Source organism: Lactuca serriola, chromosome 5 (genome assembly GCF_051521515.1).
Source record: "Lactuca serriola cultivar US96UC23 chromosome 5, Lser_US96UC23_V15, whole genome shotgun sequence".
Classification (NCBI taxonomy): domain Eukaryota; kingdom Viridiplantae; phylum Streptophyta; class Magnoliopsida; order Asterales; family Asteraceae; genus Lactuca; species Lactuca serriola.
In genome coordinates this window covers 75,825,325-75,849,259 of record NC_136412.1, presented here as the reverse complement: position 1 = coordinate 75,849,259, position 23,935 = coordinate 75,825,325, and the positions used below count along the sequence as shown (strand labels likewise).

Sequence of the window (23,935 nt, the reverse complement as noted above, 5' to 3'; positions counted from 1 at the left end):
GATGAATGTTGTTTGTCATTGGTACTTGAAACTGTAGAGGTGTTGGTGACTACACAAGATTGACTACCTCCGAGGTAACAAAAAAGTATGTTGCTTTAACTCTAGAAGTCACTTATTTTTTTTTACTTGAAATCACTTAATATTTACTTGTATGTGCTTACGTTTGTACATGTGCTCAATGAGTTGAATGATCAAATTCTTGATTTTTTAAGATGCATCTTGATGTCTACGTTTTGTCATGCAGGTTTGCTATAGTAGACATTCATTTTTTTAAGAAACATTATTTTAAGTATCAAGTTGTAATAGATATTTATTTTATTTAAGAAATTGTATTTTAATTATTAAGTAAAATGTGATTGATGTTATATTTATTGGATAATACTTTGTGAAATGCATAATAATTGTGTAATTTTAACATTGTAAATGGGTTGGAAATTCGTTGATTCAGTGAATAAGGGTATCAGTTTAATTATTGAAAATCATGTGGATTACGGAGTGGGTTTGGATCATCCTTTGAAATTTATTAAAATGTTTTGGATCAAAGCTAATCCATTCCAAACCTACTCCATTGCAAGGTTTAGTAGTAGACAAAAAATAGAAGAAAAGATAGAAAAAAGGAAAAGGAAAATAAAGACAAGCATATGTTATTTTCTGGGGATGCCGTCCTTACTTCCTGAGCTGTAGCAGAGAAATGAAAAGAAGAGAAAAGAAAGTAAGAAAAAAAAATAAAAAAGACAAAAGAAAATAAATTTCTCTTTTGTGTTTTCGAGAGGTTGAGAAAAATGAAAAAAAAATTAAAATTTTATTTTTTTCTCTTTAAATCTTTTTAAATCCAAAGAAAAGTAAGAGGATTCAATTTCCTACCAATTCTTTCATTTAAAAAAAACTCAAAAACACCAATTTTGTTTTTTTAGGACAACTCATTTGATTTGAACCGGAAACGGGTGTGTTGCCGTCTATGATTTGATTTGAACCGGAAACGGGTGTGTTGCCGTCCATGCCATCTCAATCCGTATAGCGCCATAGGCCCATAGCGGTGCATCATTGAAACCGGTCTAAACCGGATTACTATCACTCCTGAGTCCTGAGCAATTTACCGGTGAGAAGTAGAACACGTGTATTAAAGAAAAAAAACACGTGTGTTATCGATACGTCGCCGTTCCTTTATTGCAACGGCACTTCCAATTTCGTGTCGTAGTCGGAGTCTCCACCACAGACATCGGTGTTTGTTCTATACTGAGATCCTCCGCCACAATCCTGCTAAAACCCTAGAATCCGAACCCCCAGATCCCAAATCTAACTATTCGAATCTATTACACCCGTTTCCTGCCATACATTAGCAGAAACAGCGTTAAAGGAACCCTGAAAATAGCTAGGGTTTTAATTTTGGAAAAAGTTTTGGAAAGAAAGAGAAGTGATGGTTGAGGATGACAATGGAAGGAATTAAAAAAGTTGTAATTTTAGATAGCGGAGAAAATGGGAGCTCCTCGTCACCAGCTGACGGAAAACCTCCCAATCCACTCACAACCACCCCAGGCTTTCGCCGATGCTTCAGCGGCTCAGGTGACGTCGTGGATTCTTCCTCGATTAAGAAGTCTTTCGTTCGTCACCCATCTCTGGTAAGTTTTTCATCAATTCGGGCTAATTTTTTGCTTTTTCCTAATTTTGAATGTGATTTAGAGATTAGATCTTACTTTAATTATTTGGTAACTTTCGAAGATTTGGGGGTTTGATGAACTATAACTAAATGCCCTTGTTCTTTTAGGGAAAATACTAATCACCATTAACATACTTTTGTATCATTTGTAATTTTGCCATCGAACTTTGATAATGGTCATTAAACATTGTAAGAGAACGAATGTGGATGTTTTTTTTTCCTAATGGTTTTTGAAAGTTGGATGATTTTAGGAGCAATTTTACGTATCTAGCTATTGTACTTTCCCCTACAAAAGTATGAAAACATTAATTTTGAAAGTCATATCATTGCTGAATTTTGGAAGGTGATGATTCGATCTGTTTAGGTAAAATGTTGCTTTATTTTATTCCAGATCAATAATCATTTGCTTGTATAGTAAGCAATGAGAACTTGTTGAGCATCCCATTGCAATTATGGTACTCCATTGTTAAATGCTATTGACCACTTTTACAATTATATCTATGATGCTGCAAATTATGGTCATGGGAACTGTTGTCTGTTTTACATTAAAATATGACCTCCTCACCTCAATTCATTATCAAATCTGTATTATTGAATATTTGAACCACATTTTTATTATCCGTGTGAAGTCAATGGGGTTTGACCAAAAGTTATATATATGTATAGGTGAGGACAAGGATGGAAGATGCATCTGTTGAAATACTGAATCAAGAAGATTGTAAGGCTGAATTTGTGCCACTTGTCAGGTCAGGAGCATGGGCAGACATGGGGTTTCGTGGAAGCATGGAGGATGTATATATCTGTGCTGACAGTTTTGTGCATGATTATGGTGGCAAGAATCCAATTCAAGGCCCAGGTGCCTTTTATGCGGTATGTTATGTTCTATCTTTTGGTTCCCTCTCATCTGTGTAAAAGACGTGAATGCCCTCCTCATTCTCAAGAGCAAAAAAGAACCCTAGAAATAGAATTGTGCTTTTCTTAAGTTGCATTTGCTATATGTATATTTTTTAAAATTTCTAGGTATTCGATGGACATGGAGGAAAACATGCAGCTGATTTTGCATGCCACCATTTGCCAAGATTTATTTTTGAGGATAACGACTTCCCAATGGAGGTCGAAAAGGTCATTTCTGCAGCCTTCACACAGACGGACACTGCTTTTGCTGAGGCTTGCACTTTGGATGCAGATCTTGCTTCTGGTACAACTGCATTGGCAGCTCTTATTATTGGGAGGTTCGGTTTTGTTTCTTTTCTGGATCGAATGTGAATAAATGACCATTTTACCCTTCTTAGTGTATTAATCTTTATCTCCGCCTACAACCGCAGCTCTTTAGTGGTGGCAAACGCGGGTGACTGTCGGGCGGTTTTATGCCGCCGTGGCAAAGCAATCGAGATGTCTCGGGACCACAAACCGATCTGCATTAAAGAACGGAAGCGTATAGAAGCTTCCGGAGGATACGTGTATGACGGCTACCTTAACGGTCAACTCAACGTGGCCCGCGCAATCGGCGACTGGCACATGGACGGGCTCAAAAACCAAACGGGTGGCGGTGGGCCCCTCAGCTCTGAACCCGAGTTCATGACCACAAAACTAACAGAAGAAGACGAGTTTTTAATCATCGGTTGTGATGGGATTTGGGATGTTTTCATGAGCCAAAATGCGGTTGATTTTGCAAGGAGAAGACTTCAAGAACATAATGATCCGGTTTTATGTAGTCAAGATTTGGTCAACGAGGCGCTTAAAAGAAAAAGTGGTGATAATTTGTCGGCGGTGGTGGTTTGTTTTCAGGCTGAGCCGCCACGGAACTTGGTGGCGCCGAGGGGGAGAGTGCAACGGAGTGTTTCGGCTGAGGGGTTGAAGGAATTGCAGAGCTTTTTGGATGGTTTGGAGATTTGAGTTTTGGGTATTTGTTTTTTTGTTAATTATATGGTTTTTTGTTAGATGTTGAGAGGGATTTAATTGTTGAAGTGTAACATATGCGGCGAACGTAGGTTTATTGTTGGTTTTGGAGTTTTGAGTCTCGAATTTGATAAAAGATCATTGTTTGTCTTAGTTTGAACATTAGTTTTTTTTTTTTGGTTACATAGGACAAGACATAAACTGTACTGTGTTTGCTTTGCAATGGATTGAGACTGATGTCAATGAGACAGAAAAATACATAATTTTATCCTGAGAGGCTTGCTGGTGATCACACCTTGCTGTTTGTTGAAGTCTGGCTGCAAAAGACATCAATATCCTCTCAAATGGTTTTATAAAACTAGCATTGGTTTGACATTTTTTTTCTTTGGTTGCTTGAATCTAGTATCATGTTTTTGTACACCAAATGTGGTGCATTTGTTACCCAAAATTGTAACATTCATTTAATTTGTGATAACCTTTTTAAATTGTGTGTTTTTGTACACCAAATGTAGTGCATTTGGTACCCAAAATTGTAACATTCATTTAATTTGTGACAACATTTTTAAATCCATTGGAGTCCACGTCACCAAAAACTTGTTTAAAACTATACAAGTCAACACTTCTCTTCCCATTAGAATTTACCCTGAGAAATTTTTTCGTTGCTCAAGGACTCAACAGGAAGAATTTTAGTTCATCATCTTCAATCAACAATGCGCATGCTTGGCTAGAAGAGGGAAAAGGTTTCATCGTAAGAATATTATCTCTTATAATGTCATACTCGGTGTTTAATACCAAATAAAACTGAGTATTTCATTCATAAGGAAACTTGCAATGTGAATAAAGCTTTGAGACCCTAAAGAAGCAATCTTTCTATATCGAGGGAAATGATGATGATTTTTCAGTGTGACACATTTGCTCGACAAATGTTTAATCAGCTGGAGAAATTGACGTTCAAGGTATGGTCTACTCTCTCCAGCTAAATATTAATGCTCGTTATGTGTTCGATGATATGTCTCTTACGGTTGCGCCATGTTTTCTTTAACTCCGTTCTTTGCTTTCTTGATCATTATTGTTTATTTGCCTTTGGATTCAAAAGGGTATTCTATTACTTCCACAGTTCATATGGACTTCAATTATTTTGCTAATAGCATTGATTACATAAAACAATGCTGGTCTAACATTTGCAACAAAAACTATATCACTTCCACATTTGAAAGACTAACATTTACATCAAAGTGTTCCAGTTTTGTGGAAGGTATCACTTCTATGGTGTGCTTTATTAACATTGTATCAACATAAACAATTTTCATTCCATTCCTTGATGGAACAAAGAAAAAAACAAACTTTTTTTTTTTCCCATTCCAATAAAATGAACAATTCCATTCCCTTCCTCAATTCTATTATACCAAACACTACAAAAAACTACTGTAAGATGCACAAAATTTCTGTAGTGCAATATACTGTTGAAAAATTTGTCCTTTCCTTGATATGAATACATAAAAGCATGACTGGTTCTTTAGTTCTCTTGAGTCTTGATTCAAAGCTCAGTTAATCACCAATATTTTCTACCACATAGAATAGTGTAAAAAAAAATAATTTAGAAATCCTCTCTTTCTTCTGAGCAATGAGTTGACGTTTGGACTTTATGGCTTTCATAATCCTTTTATTACCGTGTTTGAAAGTTAAACGCCTTTATGGAGTATGCAAAAATAAACCCAAATAGGACAGCAAATCCGACATTGATTACAGCAACAAACCCTAAAAAGTCATAGTCAAACCCAAAATAACTGCTGACAAACTCTGAAACCGTTTCACCCGATTCTAGCTTCTCTTTCACATCTCCAAATTGGGAAACAACCAATCCGTATAGTGTCCAAGCAACAGGACATATGTAGTAGTACCACCTCCACCATATCGGTATCCTCTGGGTAAAAGGGTAAAATGGTAAAATGCCGTTAGTATATTTGTAAAAGTAACTGGACAAAGGGTAATTTGTCATTTGACTCATTTCATCTTAATTTAGGGCCAAAATAGCAAAAAGGATAGATTAGGTTCCAAAATTGAAAAACAAATGAAACTTAGGGACCATTTTTGTAATTTACTCAAAAACTTACTGTTCGTGGAACAATGAATCCGGAGAAAAGATTCCATAATGCAAAAAAAGCAGATGAGATTATAGCAGCGATGTTGTGGTTAGGTGTGACTGCAACTGTCATCATCCCATAAAATGTGAAGTAGAGTAATGTGAAGAACATAAAGAAGAGTTGCCAAAAGAATTTCACTATTGTCCACTCGTATCCAATCATCGCGTATACAATAATCCCGTATACAATTGTTTGAACAAAAATATATGGTATCTCAATCATAACCTGCATAACATAATTACATCTATAAGTAACAGATATTTTTAAAACATCATTTATCCAGACAGCACTTTACCTGTCCAAAAGCGTATGGAAAAGCTGAGTACATCCCAGCAGCTCTTTCCCTATAGAAAACCGTTCTTTCAATAGAAACAACAGGCTGCACGGATACCGCATTTTGTACTCCAATAAATGTTACAGCAGCATACATAGAACCCATCGCATTGAAAAGATCTTGTTGTTTTTCCCTATATCAAATACTTTCTATAGTTAGCATCAAGCAAATTAAAAGATATTTTTAATTTAACGTCTCCCCCTTTTTGTCTCATGTTTTTTAATTACCTTTTTGACCCCATGTCCCAGAAGATTGTCCCAAACATCAACGCGATAAATGTTGTGAACAAAAACCTCACAGCAGTGTATGGTGGGTTCCGCCAATATGACCAATGTTGTTTCCATAGACATGCCATACATTGTGTCCAAAAAGATTGGGAATATTGTGTACGAAAATGTATATCGGTTGAGCCAGGTGGGGGTTGGCTATTTTCATTTATCAATTCCTTATTTCTCCTGAATTAGTCAACAAAAGTCAACACCGAAAGTCAAGAAAAGTCAAGATAAGAGTGTAGATAGGTGGAATCTCCCTACTTGTATAGTTCGGATTTTTTGTATATTTCAGCAAAGTCAACACCTAAAGCTGATTCCTGTGCTCCTGAGGTCACCTCCAACATCCATGTTGCCGGATTATAACCATCTTTAATTTTGCTCACTCCATCAATGTCCTTAATTCATGATTAGTTTTTGATGTTAGTTTTGATACATGTAGAAGGGTCATTTTACTCACATTCAAATTTCAGTTCATTCGGTCTATTAAAGAAACACCGACTAATGTCAATGGGACAAAAAGAAGCAATTTTTAATGGGACATATTTTGCATATGTGCAAAAGACGTTAATGACCTTCATAACCCATGTAAAATATTGGTATGTACTCACCTCAAAGTACTTGATCAAATGACAAGAATGACGGCCTAATGGTCCAAAGTATATCTCTTCACCTCCTCGTTTTAAAAGAAGTAGCTGCAATTAAAAAAATCAGTATTTATTCATTTATTTTTTTCAACCCATTAGAAAACAAAACACTTTAAGTTTATATAATCAAAACATATACCTCATCAAAAGCATCAAAAATATCAATGCTTGGCTGATGTATCGTACACACCACAGTTCGACCCGTGTCAACAGTGTTTCTAACTGTTCTCATGACTATAGCCGCCGCCCTTGCATCCAATCCAGATGTCGGCTCATCCATAAAAATTATGGACGGATTTGCCACTAACTCAACTGCAATTGTGAGTCTCTTTCTTTGTTCTGTTGAAAGCCCATTCACACCCGGCAAACCCACAAGCGCTTTGTTTAGTGGAGTTAGCTCCACAAGTTCCATCACCTCCTCAATAAACATCTGAAAATCATAAGATGTAAATAATAAAAGTTAATTATAAAACAAAAACATTTTTTCTCTCAATTAATTATTTTCACCTTTTTAGTTGGTGAATCAACTTCGGGAGGCAACCTTAGCCACGCGGAATACTGTAGGGATTCGGATACAGTGACATGTGGGGAATGAATATCGGTTTGCTCACAGTATCCGGATATGCGAGCAAATGTTTCTTGTTTCTTCGGGTACCCGGATATACTGATCCTTCCGTCGGTATACCCACCCGTTTTTCGACCCGCTAAGACGTCCATTAAAGTAGTCTTACCAGCACCACTAATCCCCATTAAAGCTGTGAGAACCCCAGGCCTAAAACTACCACTAACACCCTTCAATAATTCTAGCTTGTCTTCTGGAACCCCTTGAGCTTTCATTTCCTGCAACAACATCGTATTTAATATTTTAATTACAATTTGGTCCTTCAACTTTGAAATTTATATTTATTTCGTGTTAGATTTTACAAGTTGGTCGTGTCTTGGGGTGTAAGTTACCTGAGGCATATCCACTGAGTATCTGATTTCATCAAATGTGAGGGAAAGGGGAACAAAAGGCAAAACCATCCCACGCTTCTTTCTCTTATCAGCTTCAGTTATAGTGCCTACTCTTGATGACATTGACTTTGACGATATACTTCTTCGAATTTCTTTTGTTTCTGTATATACTTTTATATAAATCTTTGTTTCAATAATGTTAATACTTATAAAATTCCAATGAATGTTCTTGATAAATGATAACCCACCTGATGAATCTCTCACTGCTAATTCAATCGCGTCTCCTGTTTTTATAGCATTTCGTGCAGCCAATTCTTCCTCAGATAGAACTGCCTGAGGCTTCCCTAAGGCTGCATTTGATGTAAAACGATCGTAGTTCATTATCGGAAGATCTTTATTTTTACTCTTTTGGAGCTTAAAATGATAATAATGGATAATATAAGGTGTAATTTGAATCCTTACGATTTAGAAAAGTGAGAGCCAAGATGTTGAAGATATTAAAAACCAACATATATCCAAGTAAAGCACCTACAGAGATCCAATACCATTTTGCTTCAGGGAAAAGCCCCCTAGACTTTAGGACAGCAACACCTATTGTTTCTGTAGAGTTTGGTAAAACCTGAAACACAAATTTACTCCATAAGGAAAACACAAATGAGGGAAATTTTGTATAAAGATAGGACTTAATGGAGAAAGCCTCATTTCCTTGACTTTATCTTAATGCATTAAGTAAAAGGAAACATTGTGAGAGCTCAAATGAGGGCTTACTTGTCTCCAATCTTTTCCAAGGAACTCATTGACAGCCATACCATTCTGCCCATACATCAAAGGTGAAAGCCAGTAACCCCATGCCCACCAACTCTTTATATCATCTAAAGGTGCAAAAAGAAGTTGATCAATTTATATAAATTCTATATTTTATTATTTTGACAATATATATATACATGCATACATATGTATATATTTTTACCTCGGGCCAAGACGAATCCACCTAGCACAATAAATGCAAGAAATGCAAATGATCCAACTGTATTGGCAACAATGATATTCCTTCCTAATGCTGCTATGAAACGAAATACTGCTGAAGCCATTTGGTGAATGCATATGAGCAGAAGCAACTGTCTGAAAAACCTGCAACATGTTCAAGGGCATTTACGTCTTTTCCACATACATGAGATCAAAAGTAGTTCATGTCCACCTTTTTGGGTATTACAAAAAGTTGCATATTTTTCTCCCATTGACAACTGTCTTAATCTCAGTCCAATGCACGTCAAATGCAGTACAAGACCATCAACAAATGGGACCTTGGTTCATTTAAACGACCATTTTAGGAAGTAGTTTAATTATAAAATTAAGAATGGTCATTTAAAAAATTAAAAACCGGACCAAAATTGCAATCTAATTCGTTTCGGGACGAAAACCTAAAAATGTGCTAAACTCAGGGACCAAAATTGTAATTACCTTCCGGCATCTGGATCAAACCCTATGACATAATACGTCAAGATTACCCATGTGGCAACTTCAAGAATTGTTACTGGGATCTTGAGGAACCATGTGGGTAGTGAATATACCCATGCAGGATAGAAGAGAAGGTCTCTTTGCTTGTAGAACACAGGAAGTTTTATAATGCTTAAACCAAGCTCAGAGAATCCATTAAATGTAATCGTGAGTATTGTGAAAAACATAGCACCCATGAATACTGTTCCATCCACTATTGTTTTCTTTGGCATCTCAGTTCGTAGGAATAGTGTCATTGTTGTTGTAGCCAAAAAAGTAAGCTGAAAAAGTAACAGATAAAAAGACGTGAATACCCTCCTCATCCTTATCCCTATCATAAAAAATACCCTTAGAAAGCTTATATATCATGCTTGTTTATTTTTATTTAATTACTTACCTGTGTCATTTTGAATATATACACAAAGGAGTTTCTTTTCATAAGCAAGTATTCTCTAGATATGCAAGCTTTTAGCAATTCTTTTTTGCTAACACCATATTTTTTTGTAGTTAAAGCTGCAGGGTGACTCTTTGTTTTGTCAAATGCAACACCAAGTTCATCACCTAATTTTCTTCCCACATGAAACAACCGAAATGCTTCTGAGAATTCTTGCACTGTAACAAAACTGTAAGCTTCATTTTTTCTTATCCAGTATTGCTCTTGATCTTTCTTTGATGTTACCTGTAGCATGAAACCAGCATTAGCCAAAAGTTCAATAACTCCACAATGAAATTACATGTAACAAACGCAACCCAAGAGCTAAACATTACTTCTTGTAAAAAATCAGCAACTGCTTTTCTTTCAGGACATTTGAAACCCATGTACTCAAAGAACTCAAGCACATTTTCTCTAGGACCTTGATACACGACTTGTCCATCTGCTAAAAGTATGACATCATCGAATAGGTCATAGGTTTCAGGTGCAGGTTGAAGGAGTGAGATGACAGAAGTTCCTTCAAGTATGTGAATTGATTGCTTAATTGAATTCACTATTTGGAAAGTGGTTGAACTGTCTAAACCCGTTGATATCTCATCCATTAGCAACACTCTTGATGGCCCCACCATCATTTCGCCTGTTGTGACTCGCTTTTTTTGTCCCCCTGAAATACCCCTAAACATTTCATCTCCTACTACAGTGTCTGCACACACTTCAAGACCTAAAATCTGCATATTTGAACATAAATATCGGAACATTATTTGTGTTTTTCTCACATATTCACTTATATTTGATGCATTTTAAACAGAACACATGTCAATGGGACAAAAGTTGCAATTTTTTGTCCCATGCAAAAAGACATGGATGCCCTCTTTATTATCATTATCGAAAATATCCCTGAAAAGAACAAATGCAGTATTCTTGAGCTATTACCTTGATAACATACTCGGTGACAACACTAGCCTCTTGACCTTCTATTGATGATGCCTAAAAAATTGATCAAGAAATATTAAAGATTAGATCAAGAAACAGAGTATATATATACTTCTTATGATGATACTACAAATATAACTAGAGGGTGTAATTTTCCCATATATTAAACCCGAGAACAGTTGTTTTGTTTTGAATGGTCAAAATAGAGTTAAGTAGCTGAATCAATAAACTGATGAAACTACAAGTGCTTTTCTGTGTTTTCCCCTTATTTTTTAACAATGGTTTCTATAATCATATTTATATTAATTAATTATGAAATTAAAACCAAAAAGGCCTAGGAAAAGCGTTGCCATACCTTCATGTAGATGTCAAGATCAGGATCAGGCTTGATGTTTGCTTCCTTTTCTCTCCTTGACAATTCTGCCAACATTTCTAAAAAAACACAATCTTCTTTTACACAACATGTTTATTTGTCCTCATTTTACACAAAACAGGACAGCTTATATTGTGTGTGGGGTCCATTGGAGGGAGACTGATGTCAATGGGACAAAAATTACAATATATTATTACTAACCATAATTTGCTCCAACTCCTTGGCATCTGGCTGAAAAAGCAAGTGTTTCTCTTACTGTCATTTCTCCAATATGAAGATCATATTGACTTATATAAGCAGATGTTCGTTGAGGGACAAATTCGTCCATTTCATGCCCATTGTATGTCACTCTTCCTGATACCTTTTGTAATGCATAAATGCAGCGTTTTCAGTTTCAAATTTTTTACATAAAGTAGCTTGCATTACAAATACAATTTCAGATTAAATTAAACTCTTTTGGCTTACTTGTAAATCTGACCCAAGTTTTCCAGCCAAAGCCAAAAGTAGTGTTGTTTTCCCAGAGCTTGGTGGGCCTAACAGCAATGTCATTCTGTGGAACTCATCAGTGTTACTTCTCACATGCAAAAAGGACTAAATGCAAGAAACAGCAATGTACTTCCATACAAAAAGTACAGTGTGTAACATGAAGAAATGATAGGATGCTATAATAGACACATAAATAAAAATACTTTGTTATTTCTTGCATGTAGCCCTTACAAATTTCTTTATTAATATAATAAAATAAGTTAGGTGAGTGCAAACACTCTATAGTACACTTTGACTAACTGTTTAGTTTTTGTAATTTACTTGTTTGACCTATTATCAATAAAGCATAACCCAAATTACCCCATTTTAACAAATAAACAGGTTGTCATTAATTGTCTTTAAAATGTAACCATTACTGTACTAACTAACTTACCTGCCAGGCTTAACAATACCACTGACATCATGAAGGATTGGTAATGTTTTCTTTCTGCTGGGAAGAAGATGCAAATAATTTAAGGATCCCTGTTTTGTAAGAAAAAGAGAATCCGATTTTAGTTAAAAACTATAATTTTTGAGAAACTAAGACCGGAATTTTTACTCTAGTAAAAAAGGTGAAAAAAAAAAAAAACTACAATTTTTGATTCTAGTTAAAAAGGTGGGACAGAGACCCGCTCTGTAATTCTTGTTTCTGTACAAAAGGCATTATCATCGTCGTCATCATCAAAAATAGCTTACAAAGCTTTCTAGGGCTGCTTTTAGATCATCGAAATAGCCTAACTTTATAGGGCTAGTTCCGAGGACAAGGACAATCTCGTCTTTTGCACAAACAAGAAATCGTGAACAATCGTTATCCGACCTTTTTGGATGAGACAAAAATTAGTGACATCGATAACAGGACTCGGTACTAGCCAATAACGGTACCAGGTACTACCCACCTGTATCCGGTATCAGTACCGGTAACAATATTAGGTATGTACTACACCAGTACGGGTACTACAAGTCCTGTAGTGTAGTACCCGGTACTGGTATTGGTGTTGAGTTGTGAATTAGAGGTGAAAGAAGAAGAACCTCTAGGATGTTAACCAAGAAGTTGAATATAGTAGGTAAAGCTCTCCCACCAATATAAGCTTCCGCGTCAACATTCAAATGCTCAAACCGAACTTCAATAGTTGGAAGCCGAATTCCAACTCTGTATTCATCCAAGTCAAAACACCAACAAGTCAACAACCATAAAAAGAAAAATTAAAAAAAAAAAACATTTAAAATTAATTACCGATCAATTCTTCCTCTAAGCTTCATCAAAAACTTCTCATTATCTTCTTCAGCTATCTTAACAAGCCTCTCCAACAGATTCATTCTGTCAACCAATCCAAGATTCTTAACATTAATCTCTTTCGGGCAGCCTTTTTCTTCGGTCAGTATGCCTCTTTGTAACCGAAGATTTGTGGGCAGTCTCTCAATAGCTGCCCATTTTAATGCTTCTTCATCGTCTTCTTCACGTGAAGATCTTGAAAAGACATCTCTACCACTGTTCCTCCATATGTTTGAACTGTTAGCTCTAAATCCTTCCCTACCTTCCATGATTATCACAGAAAGGCGAGGGGAATGAAAATTAGCGATTTATTCATCAACTGGGTTTTAAGTTTCTTCTCTTTTGTGCTTGTGGTTGAGCTTTCTCTTTTTTCTTTTGCAGGAAACAATTAATATATATATATATATATATATATATATATATATATATATATATATATATATATATATATATATACGTGGGAATATCGTATTCTTGTGTAGTATGTATAGCATTTTGGTTAAAGATAAAAAGGTGAAACTTGTATCGCTGTTGTGGAATAATGATGTAGCCAATGATATCGTGCCTACTTTAGGTGAGGTGTAATTTCACTTGGACTGGAATCAATCATTACTCCAGTAGTAGGATTATATTTTCTACGTCATTCTGAACTCATAGTTTTTTCATCAACTACCTTCTTTTTTTAATTTATTTTCTTTGCCGCGTGTATATAAATATATTCTTAAAATTTTATATTTTGTTAATTGTCAATTAATGGATCTTATTTTGACCCCAATATTGTTGAAATAAGATTCGTGTTTGGTGATTGATTGTGTTTGAATAGAGATTTTTTTTATTAATTTTATTTTATTGATTTTCTAATATCAGGGATGGTATTTTTTTAGTACGTAATATAATTTATATTTATTTATTATGATATTATATTTTTTGATTTTTTATTAAATTATATATTTTTTAAAAACTCTAAATAATTAAAAGATATATATATATATATATATATATATATATATATATATATATATATATATATATATATATATATATATATATATATATATATTTATTACAACTTAAGGTTTTAGCGTTGTTATTCTTATAATTTTATTCCTATAAACAAAAATTCGCTAATTATAATTGACTTTTCGATAATTCTTTTTTTGTTTATTTTTATATATATGATCGTCTTTTTTTTTTTAAATATATTTTTTTTCTAGTGCCTTAATATTTTACAAATTTGTTGTCCTTCTATTTCCTAAATTTGCCAAATACTTTTTGATCATTGTTTGAACGTCAAAAAAAGAGCCTAAGTTTTTTCATATAAAATAATTTGTGAAATTTGCATCTAAACCTCTATGGATATATTTTGGATCACTTTAAAAATGATGGACCTTTTCTCTTTTTCGGTTGATTTTTTTATTTAATTTATTAATTTAATTAAGCTGTTACATATAAAATATTTTTCATTTCAGAATGTCAAATATATGCTCATGCACTCATGCAAAAAGATGTTTGAACTCATTTTTGTGATGAATAATAATGAATTAGTGTGCATGCATGCCAGGGTGACGGTGTGTTCACTTTACTTTAGTTTTAAGCATGTCCTAATTATCCCTAGATTATATTAATATCATAGCTGAAAAGAAAGATAGGCATTATAACCTTTTAAATTTTTTAATACAATTAAATAAATACTTGATGTTAATGGCCAACCACCATGCTTAATGGGTTTTCAATATTAAAATAAACTATGTATAAACAACAACCAACCAAGAACATAACCTTTTTTTATGAATAAAAAAAGATTGTATTTAACAAATAATAAAATGATGAGGGATTCCTACCCTCATGATTGTAATTAGAAAAACTAATTTAGGTATCCCAAGCTCATCATATCATCGTATCCATCATGAGGGAGCTTTGTAATTGGGCCGAACATGTAAATTACGACATAAATTAATGAAACAAGTTGGGTTGATTCGCTCTTTATTTGTCTGACATTGATTCTAAATTTATATATATATATATATATATATATATATATATATATATATATATATATATATATATATATATATATATATATATAGTTGGGATTAAATGTGAATGACATATATTGTATGAGTGTATAACAAGTTTTGGACCATTAGATGAGATTTATACATGGCTAAGATTGTATGGTGTATAGTAGTTACAATGGAACACAATACACATAAACTGTAACACCAAGAATTTAGAATTAATTTTTCGCATTTAATAAAGACAACTTCATTTAATATTCATAAAAATATCATTGTTTGTAATTCATTTCATAACATATATAAAATCCCCAAGATCACATAATATAAAAATCCCGCGTGTGTGCACTGATCAGGCCGGCGCCTTCCCGCGATCCTCACTAGTACCTGAAACAAATAACACCAACACTGTAAGCATAAAGCTTAGTGAGTTCTCCAAAATACCATATAATACATATTAGCCACTCGAGGCTATAACTCTATGGGTCCGTGCACCCATACTCTGTGAACCCTCAGGTTCTAACTCTGTACACAAGCATAGCATAAATCACATAGAGAATGCAGTGCAACACATAACATACACAGCATACAAATACTCTATCATATAACTCTGGTTACCTACTCAAGGTAAAGTATAGTGAGAAGACTCACCTCGCGTGTCTCGATATCTCACAACTTGGGAATCCCTCGTGCCCGATTCTCCGAGCTCTAATCCTCCTATAACATCATAATGTCCCTAGTTAACACTTTATATCTCTAATGTTGACTATCCCTAAGAAGTCAACACAGGTCCACTCTGGTCAACGGTCAACGGTCAACGGTCAACTTTGACCGGACTCGGCGAGTGCTAGGGCGACTCGGCGAGTCTACACGTTCTCACCAATTCTCTAAGATTCCCTTTCTACTCGTCGAGTACCCCCTTGACTCGACGAGTTCCTCCTGGAAGAATCGCGGGGCCACCCCGACTCAACTCGCCGAGCCTGAAGAACAACTCGGCGAGTCCCAGTTAATCTTCAAGCTACTCGCCGAGTCTGTTCATCGGACTCGACGAGTCCATGCCATGCAACCGCTCAAACTGCTTCCTAAGGTCAGATTTGCTCCGACAATTCATAGGTCTGGCCTTCCTAAACTGGTTCATCACGTAAAGCCCTCATTTCGGTGCTCATAATACACCCCAAGACTCATAATTTACATTTTGACCTAAGGCATAAGGATTCCAATCCAAAACCTCCATTGATTCCCGAAATGCTCAGGCATGGGACACTCTGGACTTCTAAGGGTCCCAATATAGGGTTCCAATCGCTTGGGGGACTAGGGAAACACTCAATCTAGCCACAAAAAGGTTCAATAAACCCTAAATCTATATACACATCAACATAGAAGAATGCAACTCGAAAATATTACCTGAATAACGTTGCTCTGTGTCCCAAATCCTCAGAATGTGGCTTCTCTTGTTGTTCCCTTAACCAAGCCTCCTCCTCCTTGCACAATAACACTTCCAAGATCAATAATGGTCTTCAACCTTGCTCCAGATGCTCACAATCGAATTAGGGTTTCTCTCAGAAGACTAGGATGAACAATAACGGCCATAAGGCCCCTTATATACGTCCCAAACCTGGACGGTTAGGGTTTCGCTAAACAACGCAGACTCGCCGAGTCCATATCCGGACTCGTCGAGTCCAGTCGCGAACCCGCGACCAGATCCGCGATCCTACTCGGCGAGTCTGAGCTCCAACTCGCCGAGTCCCCTCTTAAAACACCCAAAAATCATAAATATAACGATACCTGGAATTCCGGGCTGTTACAACTCTCCCCCACTCGGACCAGACTTCGCCCTCGAAGTCTCACTCTGAAAATAGCTCCGGATGCTGCTCCCGCATCTCACGCTCCGGCTCCCAGGTCATTTCCGATCCCTTCCGGTGCTGCCACTGAACTAACACCAGGGGTATCTCCTTATTCCTCAGAACCTTGATCTTCCGATCTCTGATGGCCACTGGTCTCTCGGCATAATTCAGGCTCGCATCCACCTGAATGTCCTCTAATGGAACCACTGCCGACTCATCGGCTATACACTTTCTCAATTGCGACACATGAAAAGTGTCGTGGATCTGACTCAATTCCGCTGGCAACTCCAAACGGTGGCCACCCGGCCTACCCTCGCAATCACACGAAAAGGACCAATATACCGGGGCCCCAACTTGCCCCTCTTCCTGAATCGAATCACTCCTTTCCAAGGAGAGACCTTCAGGAGTACGAAGTCGCCGACCTGAAACTCAAGCTCGGACCGGCGTCTGTCTGCATAACTTTTCTGTCGGCTCTGGGCGGTCAATAACCTCTGTCTAACCTGCTGAATCTGCTCTGTCGTCTGAAGCATGATCTCCGTACTGCCCATCACTCTCTGTCCCACCTCTCCCCAACAAATGGGGGTCCGACATCTCCTACCATACAACAGCTCAAAGGGTGGCATACCGATGCTCGAATGATGGCTGTTGTTGTAGGAAAACTCCGCCAAGGGCAAATATGCATCCCAGCTACCCCCAAAATCCAACACACACGCCCGAAGCGTGTCCTCGAGCGTCTGAATCGTCCGCTCACTCTGACCGTCTGTCTGGGGATGATATGCGGTACTAAAATGCAATCTAGTACCCAACTCCTCATGAAATTTCTTCCAGAACCTAGAAGTGAAACGCACATCATGATCTGAAACAATCGAGATCGGCACCCCATGCCGAGATACTACTTCTCTCACATACACCTCCGCCAATTTCTCTGCTGAAGAACTCTCACTAATGGCAAGGAAGTGAGCGCTCTTCGTCAGTCTGTCTACAATCACCCAAATTGCATCAACTCCTCTGGCAGTCCTCGGCAATTTGGTGATGAAATCCATAGTGATCTGTTCCCACTTCCACTCGGGAACCTCCAATGGCTGCAACTTGCCATGTGGTCTCTGGTGCTCGGCCTTAACCCTACGGCAGGTTAAGCACCTCTCGACAAACCACGCGACGTCCCTCTTCATGCAGGGCCACCAATATTCTCTCCTCAAATCCAAATACATCTTTGTAGCCCCGGGATGGATCGAGAATTTCGATCGATGTGCCTCCTCCATCAAAGTAGTACACGTACCGCCCACAAACGGTACCCAAATCCGACCCTGAAAGGTCATCAACCCTCGATCATCAGTAACGAACTCTGAAACCAAACCAACGACCCGTTCCCTCTTCTGCATCTCCGGTTGCATGGCCTCAGACTGTGCCCCACGAATAGCATCTAATACTGGAGCTATCACGGTCAACCTCAAACATACATTTCGTAGTGGAGTGCTCTCCCCCTTACGGCTCAACGCATCTGCTACCACATTAGCTTTGCCCGGGTGGTACAGGATCTCGCAATCATAATCCTTGACCACATCCAACCACCTCCTCTGACGCATGTTTAGGTTGGGCTGGTCCATCAAGTACTTCAAACTCTTATGGTCAGTGTATATCGTGCAACGAACTCCATACAAGTAATGACGCCAAATCTTGAGGGCGAACACTACTGCCCCCAGCTCTAGATCATGCGTGGGATATCTCGTCTCGTGAGGCTTCAGCTGCCTCGATGCATATGCTATTACATGCCCTCTTTGCATCAGAACTGCACCCATCCCCGAAATAGATGCATCACAATAAACTACAAAATCCTCCATCCCTTCTGGGAGAGCTAACACCGGGGCTTCGCACAATCTCTGGCGAAGTGTCTCAAAAGAGGTCTGCTGCTCGGGTCCCCATGAGAATGCAACCCCCTTTCGGGTCAATCTAGTAAGTGGCACTGCAATTCTGGAGAAGTCCTTAATAAATCTCCGATAGTACCCTGCCAATCCAAGGAAACTCCTGATCTCAGAAGGTTTATAGTCTTGTTGCGGAGAGCTTTCGTCTTTCGTTCTAAAATAGCAATTGGTTTCTCAACATAATTGAGACGCTCGTCAATTTGTATGTCCTCCAGTGGTATCACAGCGGTCTCATCAACAACACATTTTCGTAACTGAGACACGTGGAATGTATTATGAATTAGACTAAGCTCGTCAGGAAGCTCTAAACGGTAAGCCACCTTCCCCACACGAGCTATGACCTTGTAGGGTCCAATGAATCGGGGTCCGAGCTTTCCCCGCTTCCGAAATCGAATCACACCTTTCCAGGGGGAAACTTTAAGCAACACATAATCTCCCACCTGGAACTCAATATTGGAGCGTCTTTTGTCGGCATAACTTTTCTGACGACTGCTCGCTGTGACCAAATGATCCCGAATCACTTGGATTTTCTTCGTAGTCTGTAGCACGATATCGGTACTCCTAAGTACCCTCTGCCCAACCTCGCCCCAACAAACGGGCGTCCTGCACTTCCTCCCGTACAAGGCTTCATACGGAGGCATTTTAATGCTCGAGTGATAGCTGTTGTTATAAGAAAACTCAGCTAGATGTAGATGGTCATCCCAACTACCCCCAAAATCAATCGCACACGCCCTAAGCATGTCCTCCAAGGTCTGAATCGTCCGCTCACTCTGCCCGTCTGTCTGCGGATGGAAGGCGGTAGTAAAATGTAATCATGTGCCCAATTCCTCTTGAAACTTCCTCCAGAACCGAGAGGTAAATCGGGTGTCTCGATCGGAGATGATAGAAACAGGCACCCCATGTAATGAGACAATCTCCCGAACAAAGATCTCGGCTAATTTCTCCGCCGATGAGCTCTCCTTTATAGCCAGAAAGTGAGCACTCTTAGTCAAACGATCAACAATCACCCATATCGTATCTGATCCTCGGGTAGTTCTAGGAAGTTTTGTAATGAAGTCCATGGTTAGATGCTCCCATTTCCATTCAGGAATCTCCAATGGTTGCAACTTCCCATGCGGTTTCTGGTGTTCCGCCTTGACCTTCCGACAGGTCATACATTCTTCCACAAATCGAGCCACATCATTATTCATTCCATGCCACCAGTAAGCCTCATGAAGGTCCCGATACATTTTAGTAGCACCAGGATGGATAGAAAATTTTGACTTATGAGACTCATCCATTAGGGTTTTCCGATTTCCCCCGGTATATGGAACCCAAACCCTACCGTAGCGAGTCAGAAAACCCCGCCCGTCTCGTTCCATCTTAGGCAACTCTTTCCCAATCTTCTCACGCCTGATGTTTTCCTCCAGTATTGCCGTCTTTTGGGCGTCCCGGATTAGATCTAACAAAGACGACACCATTGTGATCCGGAGACACTTAGCTCGAATCGGTTCGGCAGATTGTTTACGACTGAGAGCATCAGCTACCACATTAGCTTTACCGGGGTGGTAGTGAATTTCACAATCATAATCTTTTGCCACATCCAACCATCGGATCTGCCTCATATTCAAATCCCGCTGCTCGAACAAATATTTTAGACTCTTATGGTCAGTGTATATGATAAACTTCACTCCATAGGGATAGTGTCTCCAAATCTTAAGAGCGAAAACAACAGCCCCAAGCTCCAAATCATGAGTGGGGTAGTTTCGTTCGTGGGGTTTCAGCTGTCGGGAGGCATAGGCTATCACCCTATCTCGTTGCATTAACACGGCACCAAGACCTTGAAGCGATGCATCACAGTAAACCACCATATCCTCAACCCCATCAGGTAAGGCCAAAATCGGAGCATCACACAATCGTTTCCTTAGCTCATCAAACGCCAGCTGCTGCTCCGGGCCCCAAACGAAATTCATTGATTTCTTGGTCAATCGGGTGAGTGGTAAGGTGATTTTAGAGAAATTTTCAATGAACCTCCGGTAATAACCGGCTAAACCCAAGAAACTGCGAATTTCAGAAGGTGTTTTTAGAATCTTCCATTGTTTAACCGCATTAACCTTGGCTTGATCGACCTTAATACCGTTTTCTCAATGTCAGAGGGTGAGTACGGAATGCTGTTTTCTCAATGTCTTCTTCACGAACCCGCATCTGATGGTAACCGTAACGTAAATCAATCTTGGAAAACCAAGATGCTCCCTGAAGCTGATCGAAAAGATCGTCAATACGTGGCAATGGGTACCTATTCTTTATTGTGCGCTTGTTTAGCTCCCTATAATCAATACACATTCGCTGGGATCCATCTTTCTTCTTCACAAAGAGAATAGGAGCACCCCAAGGCGAGTAGCTTGGCCGTATAAACCCTTTATCACTTAGTTCTTGAAGTTGATCTTGGAGCTCTTTCATTTCAGGTGGTGCCAAGCGGTAAGGAGATTTTGCTACCGGAGTCGCACCTGGCACCAAATCAATGCGAAACTCCACTTGCCGAACAGGTGGCAAGCCAGGGAGTTCCTATGGAAAGACATCGCTGAAGTCGGAAATGATAGGAACGTCGTCTAGTGCTATACCAGAAGAGTAAGAAGCCATAGCCAGGCAGGGAATGTCCCCCTGAATAATAAGTTCTCCACCTCTAGGGTTTCGAACACGAACTTGCTTCTTACGACAGTGGATTTCCGCATCAAATGCATCAAGCCAATCCATGCCTACGATAACGCAGAGCTCTCGCATCGCAATAGGGATAAGATCAATAGGGAATTCAACTCCAGAAAACTCGAGAGTGCAACCCCGATAGACATCGGTGACATAAATAGTGCGGTTGTCGACAACATCGACAACCATTGGGTGAGCCAATTTTCCGATACTATGCCCCAAACGATTAATAAACGTGTGAGATACAAAAGAATGGGTAGCACCGCTATCAAACATAACAACATCGGGCTTGGAATCTAGCAAATAAGTGTCTGCCACTGTCGTTGTAATCACCGGCTCCTCCACAGTCATCTGGTGAGCACGACCTCATGTCACCATAATGGTTCCCTTAGAGGATGATGCAATTGTAGGATTTGTACCCCTGTCTCCTTTACCAGTCTTCAACTTCGGGCATTCAGGCTTCTTGTGTCTCGTCTCGTTGCAGTGATAGCAGATGGGAACTGCAGAAGTAATATGAGGTACTGCACTCGCAGGGGGATCCCTACAATTCTTCCAATGATGCCCTGGCTTTTTGCAGTTGTAGCATATCAACATATTTTTCTCGCCCTAAAGACGTCCTATACTCATACCTTGACTTACTACCCTGCTTTTGCGTTTTCTGGGCATCTCTGGATGTCTTGGAAGAGGTGTCATTGGCCTTCCTCTTGGACTGGGTCAGCAACTCGATTTCCCTCCTCCTCGCTACATTCATGATCGCAGATAAATTCAAGAACTTCTGCATGCTAACAAATTCCCGAATCTCGATATGTAGGATGGCCGTGTACCGGCTGACTAACCAGGCCTCGTTCCCAGCAAACGAGGGGCAAAAAGATAGCATCTCCAAGAACTTGGCGTTCAGGTCACTAACGGATTCGGTAGTCTGCTGTAAGGCCATGAACTCTTGCTGCATCCGCTGCTGCTCCACCTTAGGCACATATTGTGCCTCGAACCTCTCCACAAATTGGGCCCAAGACATGGCCCTCACTTCGTCTTCGTTCAATAGAGCGGTGATGGTGTTCCACTATGTCTTTCCCCTTTTTCACAGCTGATTCATGGCGATCACTGCTTTGTACTAGTCCGGACACCCAACACTTATGAAGGCGCCCTCAACATCTGACACCCAGGGCTTAGTAGCAAATGGGTCGGATTCACCATTCCAAAGAGGAGAGCTACACTTGTTGAACTTCTCGAAGTAGTATGCCGAATCCTGAACAGGCAAAGACAGTAACGCTTCCCCGGGAATAGCCGCGAGGCGCTCATCCAGAAGAGCACCGAATTGGTTGATTATGTCGTTGGTCACACCCGGGATTAGTTCGTTGAAACCGTTATTGAATTCCTCAGCGACAATATCCCTAACTTGCTCCATTTGGAGCTGATTAAGTCGAGCAGGCGGATCCATTGGTATCCACAGAAGAAGGAAAATCTTAGAAACAATTCAGCCTACATATTTCTAGGAAGACAAAACACTCAGCTTGCCGAAAATTTTTCAACCTTGCCCCGACTCGAAACCGACACCGATGTTTCAAATAGTAGGGGCCCTTCTACTACCTTCCACACAAGTTCCAATTTCGCATTCGCGTCTAGTTTCAAAATTTCCAGTTCGCTCTAGCCGTTAATTTTACAACTCTCTCACATGTTAACACTAACTAAGTGTGTAATCTAATATTTTAAGGCTAGTAGAATCCAATTCATAGTCAACAATTTAACATAAACATTTAACATAAGAAATAAGGCTTACTTGGCTGGCTGACTGGTACACCGCGACATCTTTCACTACTAGTCTTCAGAAAGTTTGAAAAATATTTTAAAAAGAAAATAAACTCTTATAGAGCCTCAAATTTGAGTCTAGAACATCCACAAGAATGCCTAGTTCCCTCAAACTGTGGCTCTGATACCAACTTGTGACACCCAATTTTTTTTGCAAAAATTTTAAACTTTTAAAACCCATCTTAAATTAAATTAAAACAACTGAAATAGTCATAACATAATCCATCAACTTAATAATCATATAAAATAAGTGCGGAAGTAATAATAATAATAAGGTCCCAACAAAATAACTAGTAGCGATGTCCCGATGCTCCATGTCAAGCCTTAGCCTCTTTAATCTTAACACCTGAAAAGTTATAAGGGAAAAACGTAAGCACGAAGCTTAGTGAATTCAAACACAGACATTGTACTAACATTCATATTTACTAGCCCTAATCCATTTTCCAATTATAATGATAAAGGCAAAGAACGAATCAATGTCTATATTACGAGAAGGACTTGTAGGTTTGAACCGCACCGGGAAGATCCCGTATCATTTGGCCCTAATCACCGCACCTCACGAAGAGTATTACGTTGGTGATCTTACCTACCCACCGCACCGGTAATCCGTATCCTTTGGTGGTGTCCCCATATCCATAATTAGTTACATACAGTGCACATGTACGAATTAAAACAATACTTATATAGTATAAATTCAAATAATCACACATGAGCTAACTAGCAAACAC

General features: G+C 38.7%; 3 protein-coding genes across 4 annotated transcripts; 1 reads left to right on the top strand and 2 right to left on the bottom strand.

Moving 5' to 3' along the window:
• Positions 1-1,141: 1,141 nt before the first annotated feature.
• DBP1 (DNA-binding protein phosphatase 1) lies at positions 1,142-3,830 on the top strand. The gene is made up of 4 exons (XM_079000494.1): positions 1,142-1,619; positions 2,324-2,527; positions 2,678-2,889; positions 2,983-3,830. The coding sequence occupies exons 1-4, from the start codon at positions 1,428-1,430 to the stop codon at positions 3,551-3,553; spliced, it is 1,179 nt and encodes a 392-aa protein (XP_078856620.1). The 5' UTR covers positions 1,142-1,427; the 3' UTR covers positions 3,554-3,830.
• A 1,189-nt stretch (positions 3,831-5,019) lies between these two features.
• Positions 5,020-13,329, bottom strand: LOC145052639 (pleiotropic drug resistance protein 1-like). 2 transcript variants are annotated; one of them, XM_079000491.1, is made up of 23 exons: positions 12,900-13,329; positions 12,695-12,815; positions 12,060-12,148; positions 11,606-11,690; positions 11,342-11,501; positions 11,123-11,199; positions 10,768-10,821; positions 10,170-10,562; positions 9,799-10,080; positions 9,366-9,682; positions 8,875-9,035; positions 8,673-8,776; positions 8,367-8,523; positions 8,153-8,254; positions 7,905-8,074; positions 7,458-7,790; positions 7,090-7,380; positions 6,915-6,998; positions 6,568-6,701; positions 6,262-6,489; positions 5,996-6,167; positions 5,671-5,925; positions 5,020-5,480 (listed from the first exon to the last, which is right to left on the bottom strand). In XM_079000491.1, exons 1-23 carry the CDS (start codon positions 13,205-13,207, stop codon positions 5,223-5,225), a joined length of 4,335 nt encoding a protein of 1,444 aa, XP_078856617.1. In that variant the 5' UTR covers positions 13,208-13,329; the 3' UTR covers positions 5,020-5,222. The 2 variants fall into 2 exon arrangements, with proteins under 2 accessions (XP_078856617.1, XP_078856618.1); XM_079000492.1 differs by having other exon boundaries at positions 7,905-8,065.
• Positions 13,330-21,263: 7,934 nt separating this feature from the next.
• Positions 21,264-21,752, bottom strand: LOC145049613 (uncharacterized). The gene has a single exon (XM_078997998.1). The coding sequence runs from the start codon at positions 21,750-21,752 to the stop codon at positions 21,264-21,266; it is 489 nt and encodes a 162-aa protein (XP_078854124.1).
• Between the last annotated feature and the right edge of the window lie 2,183 nt (positions 21,753-23,935).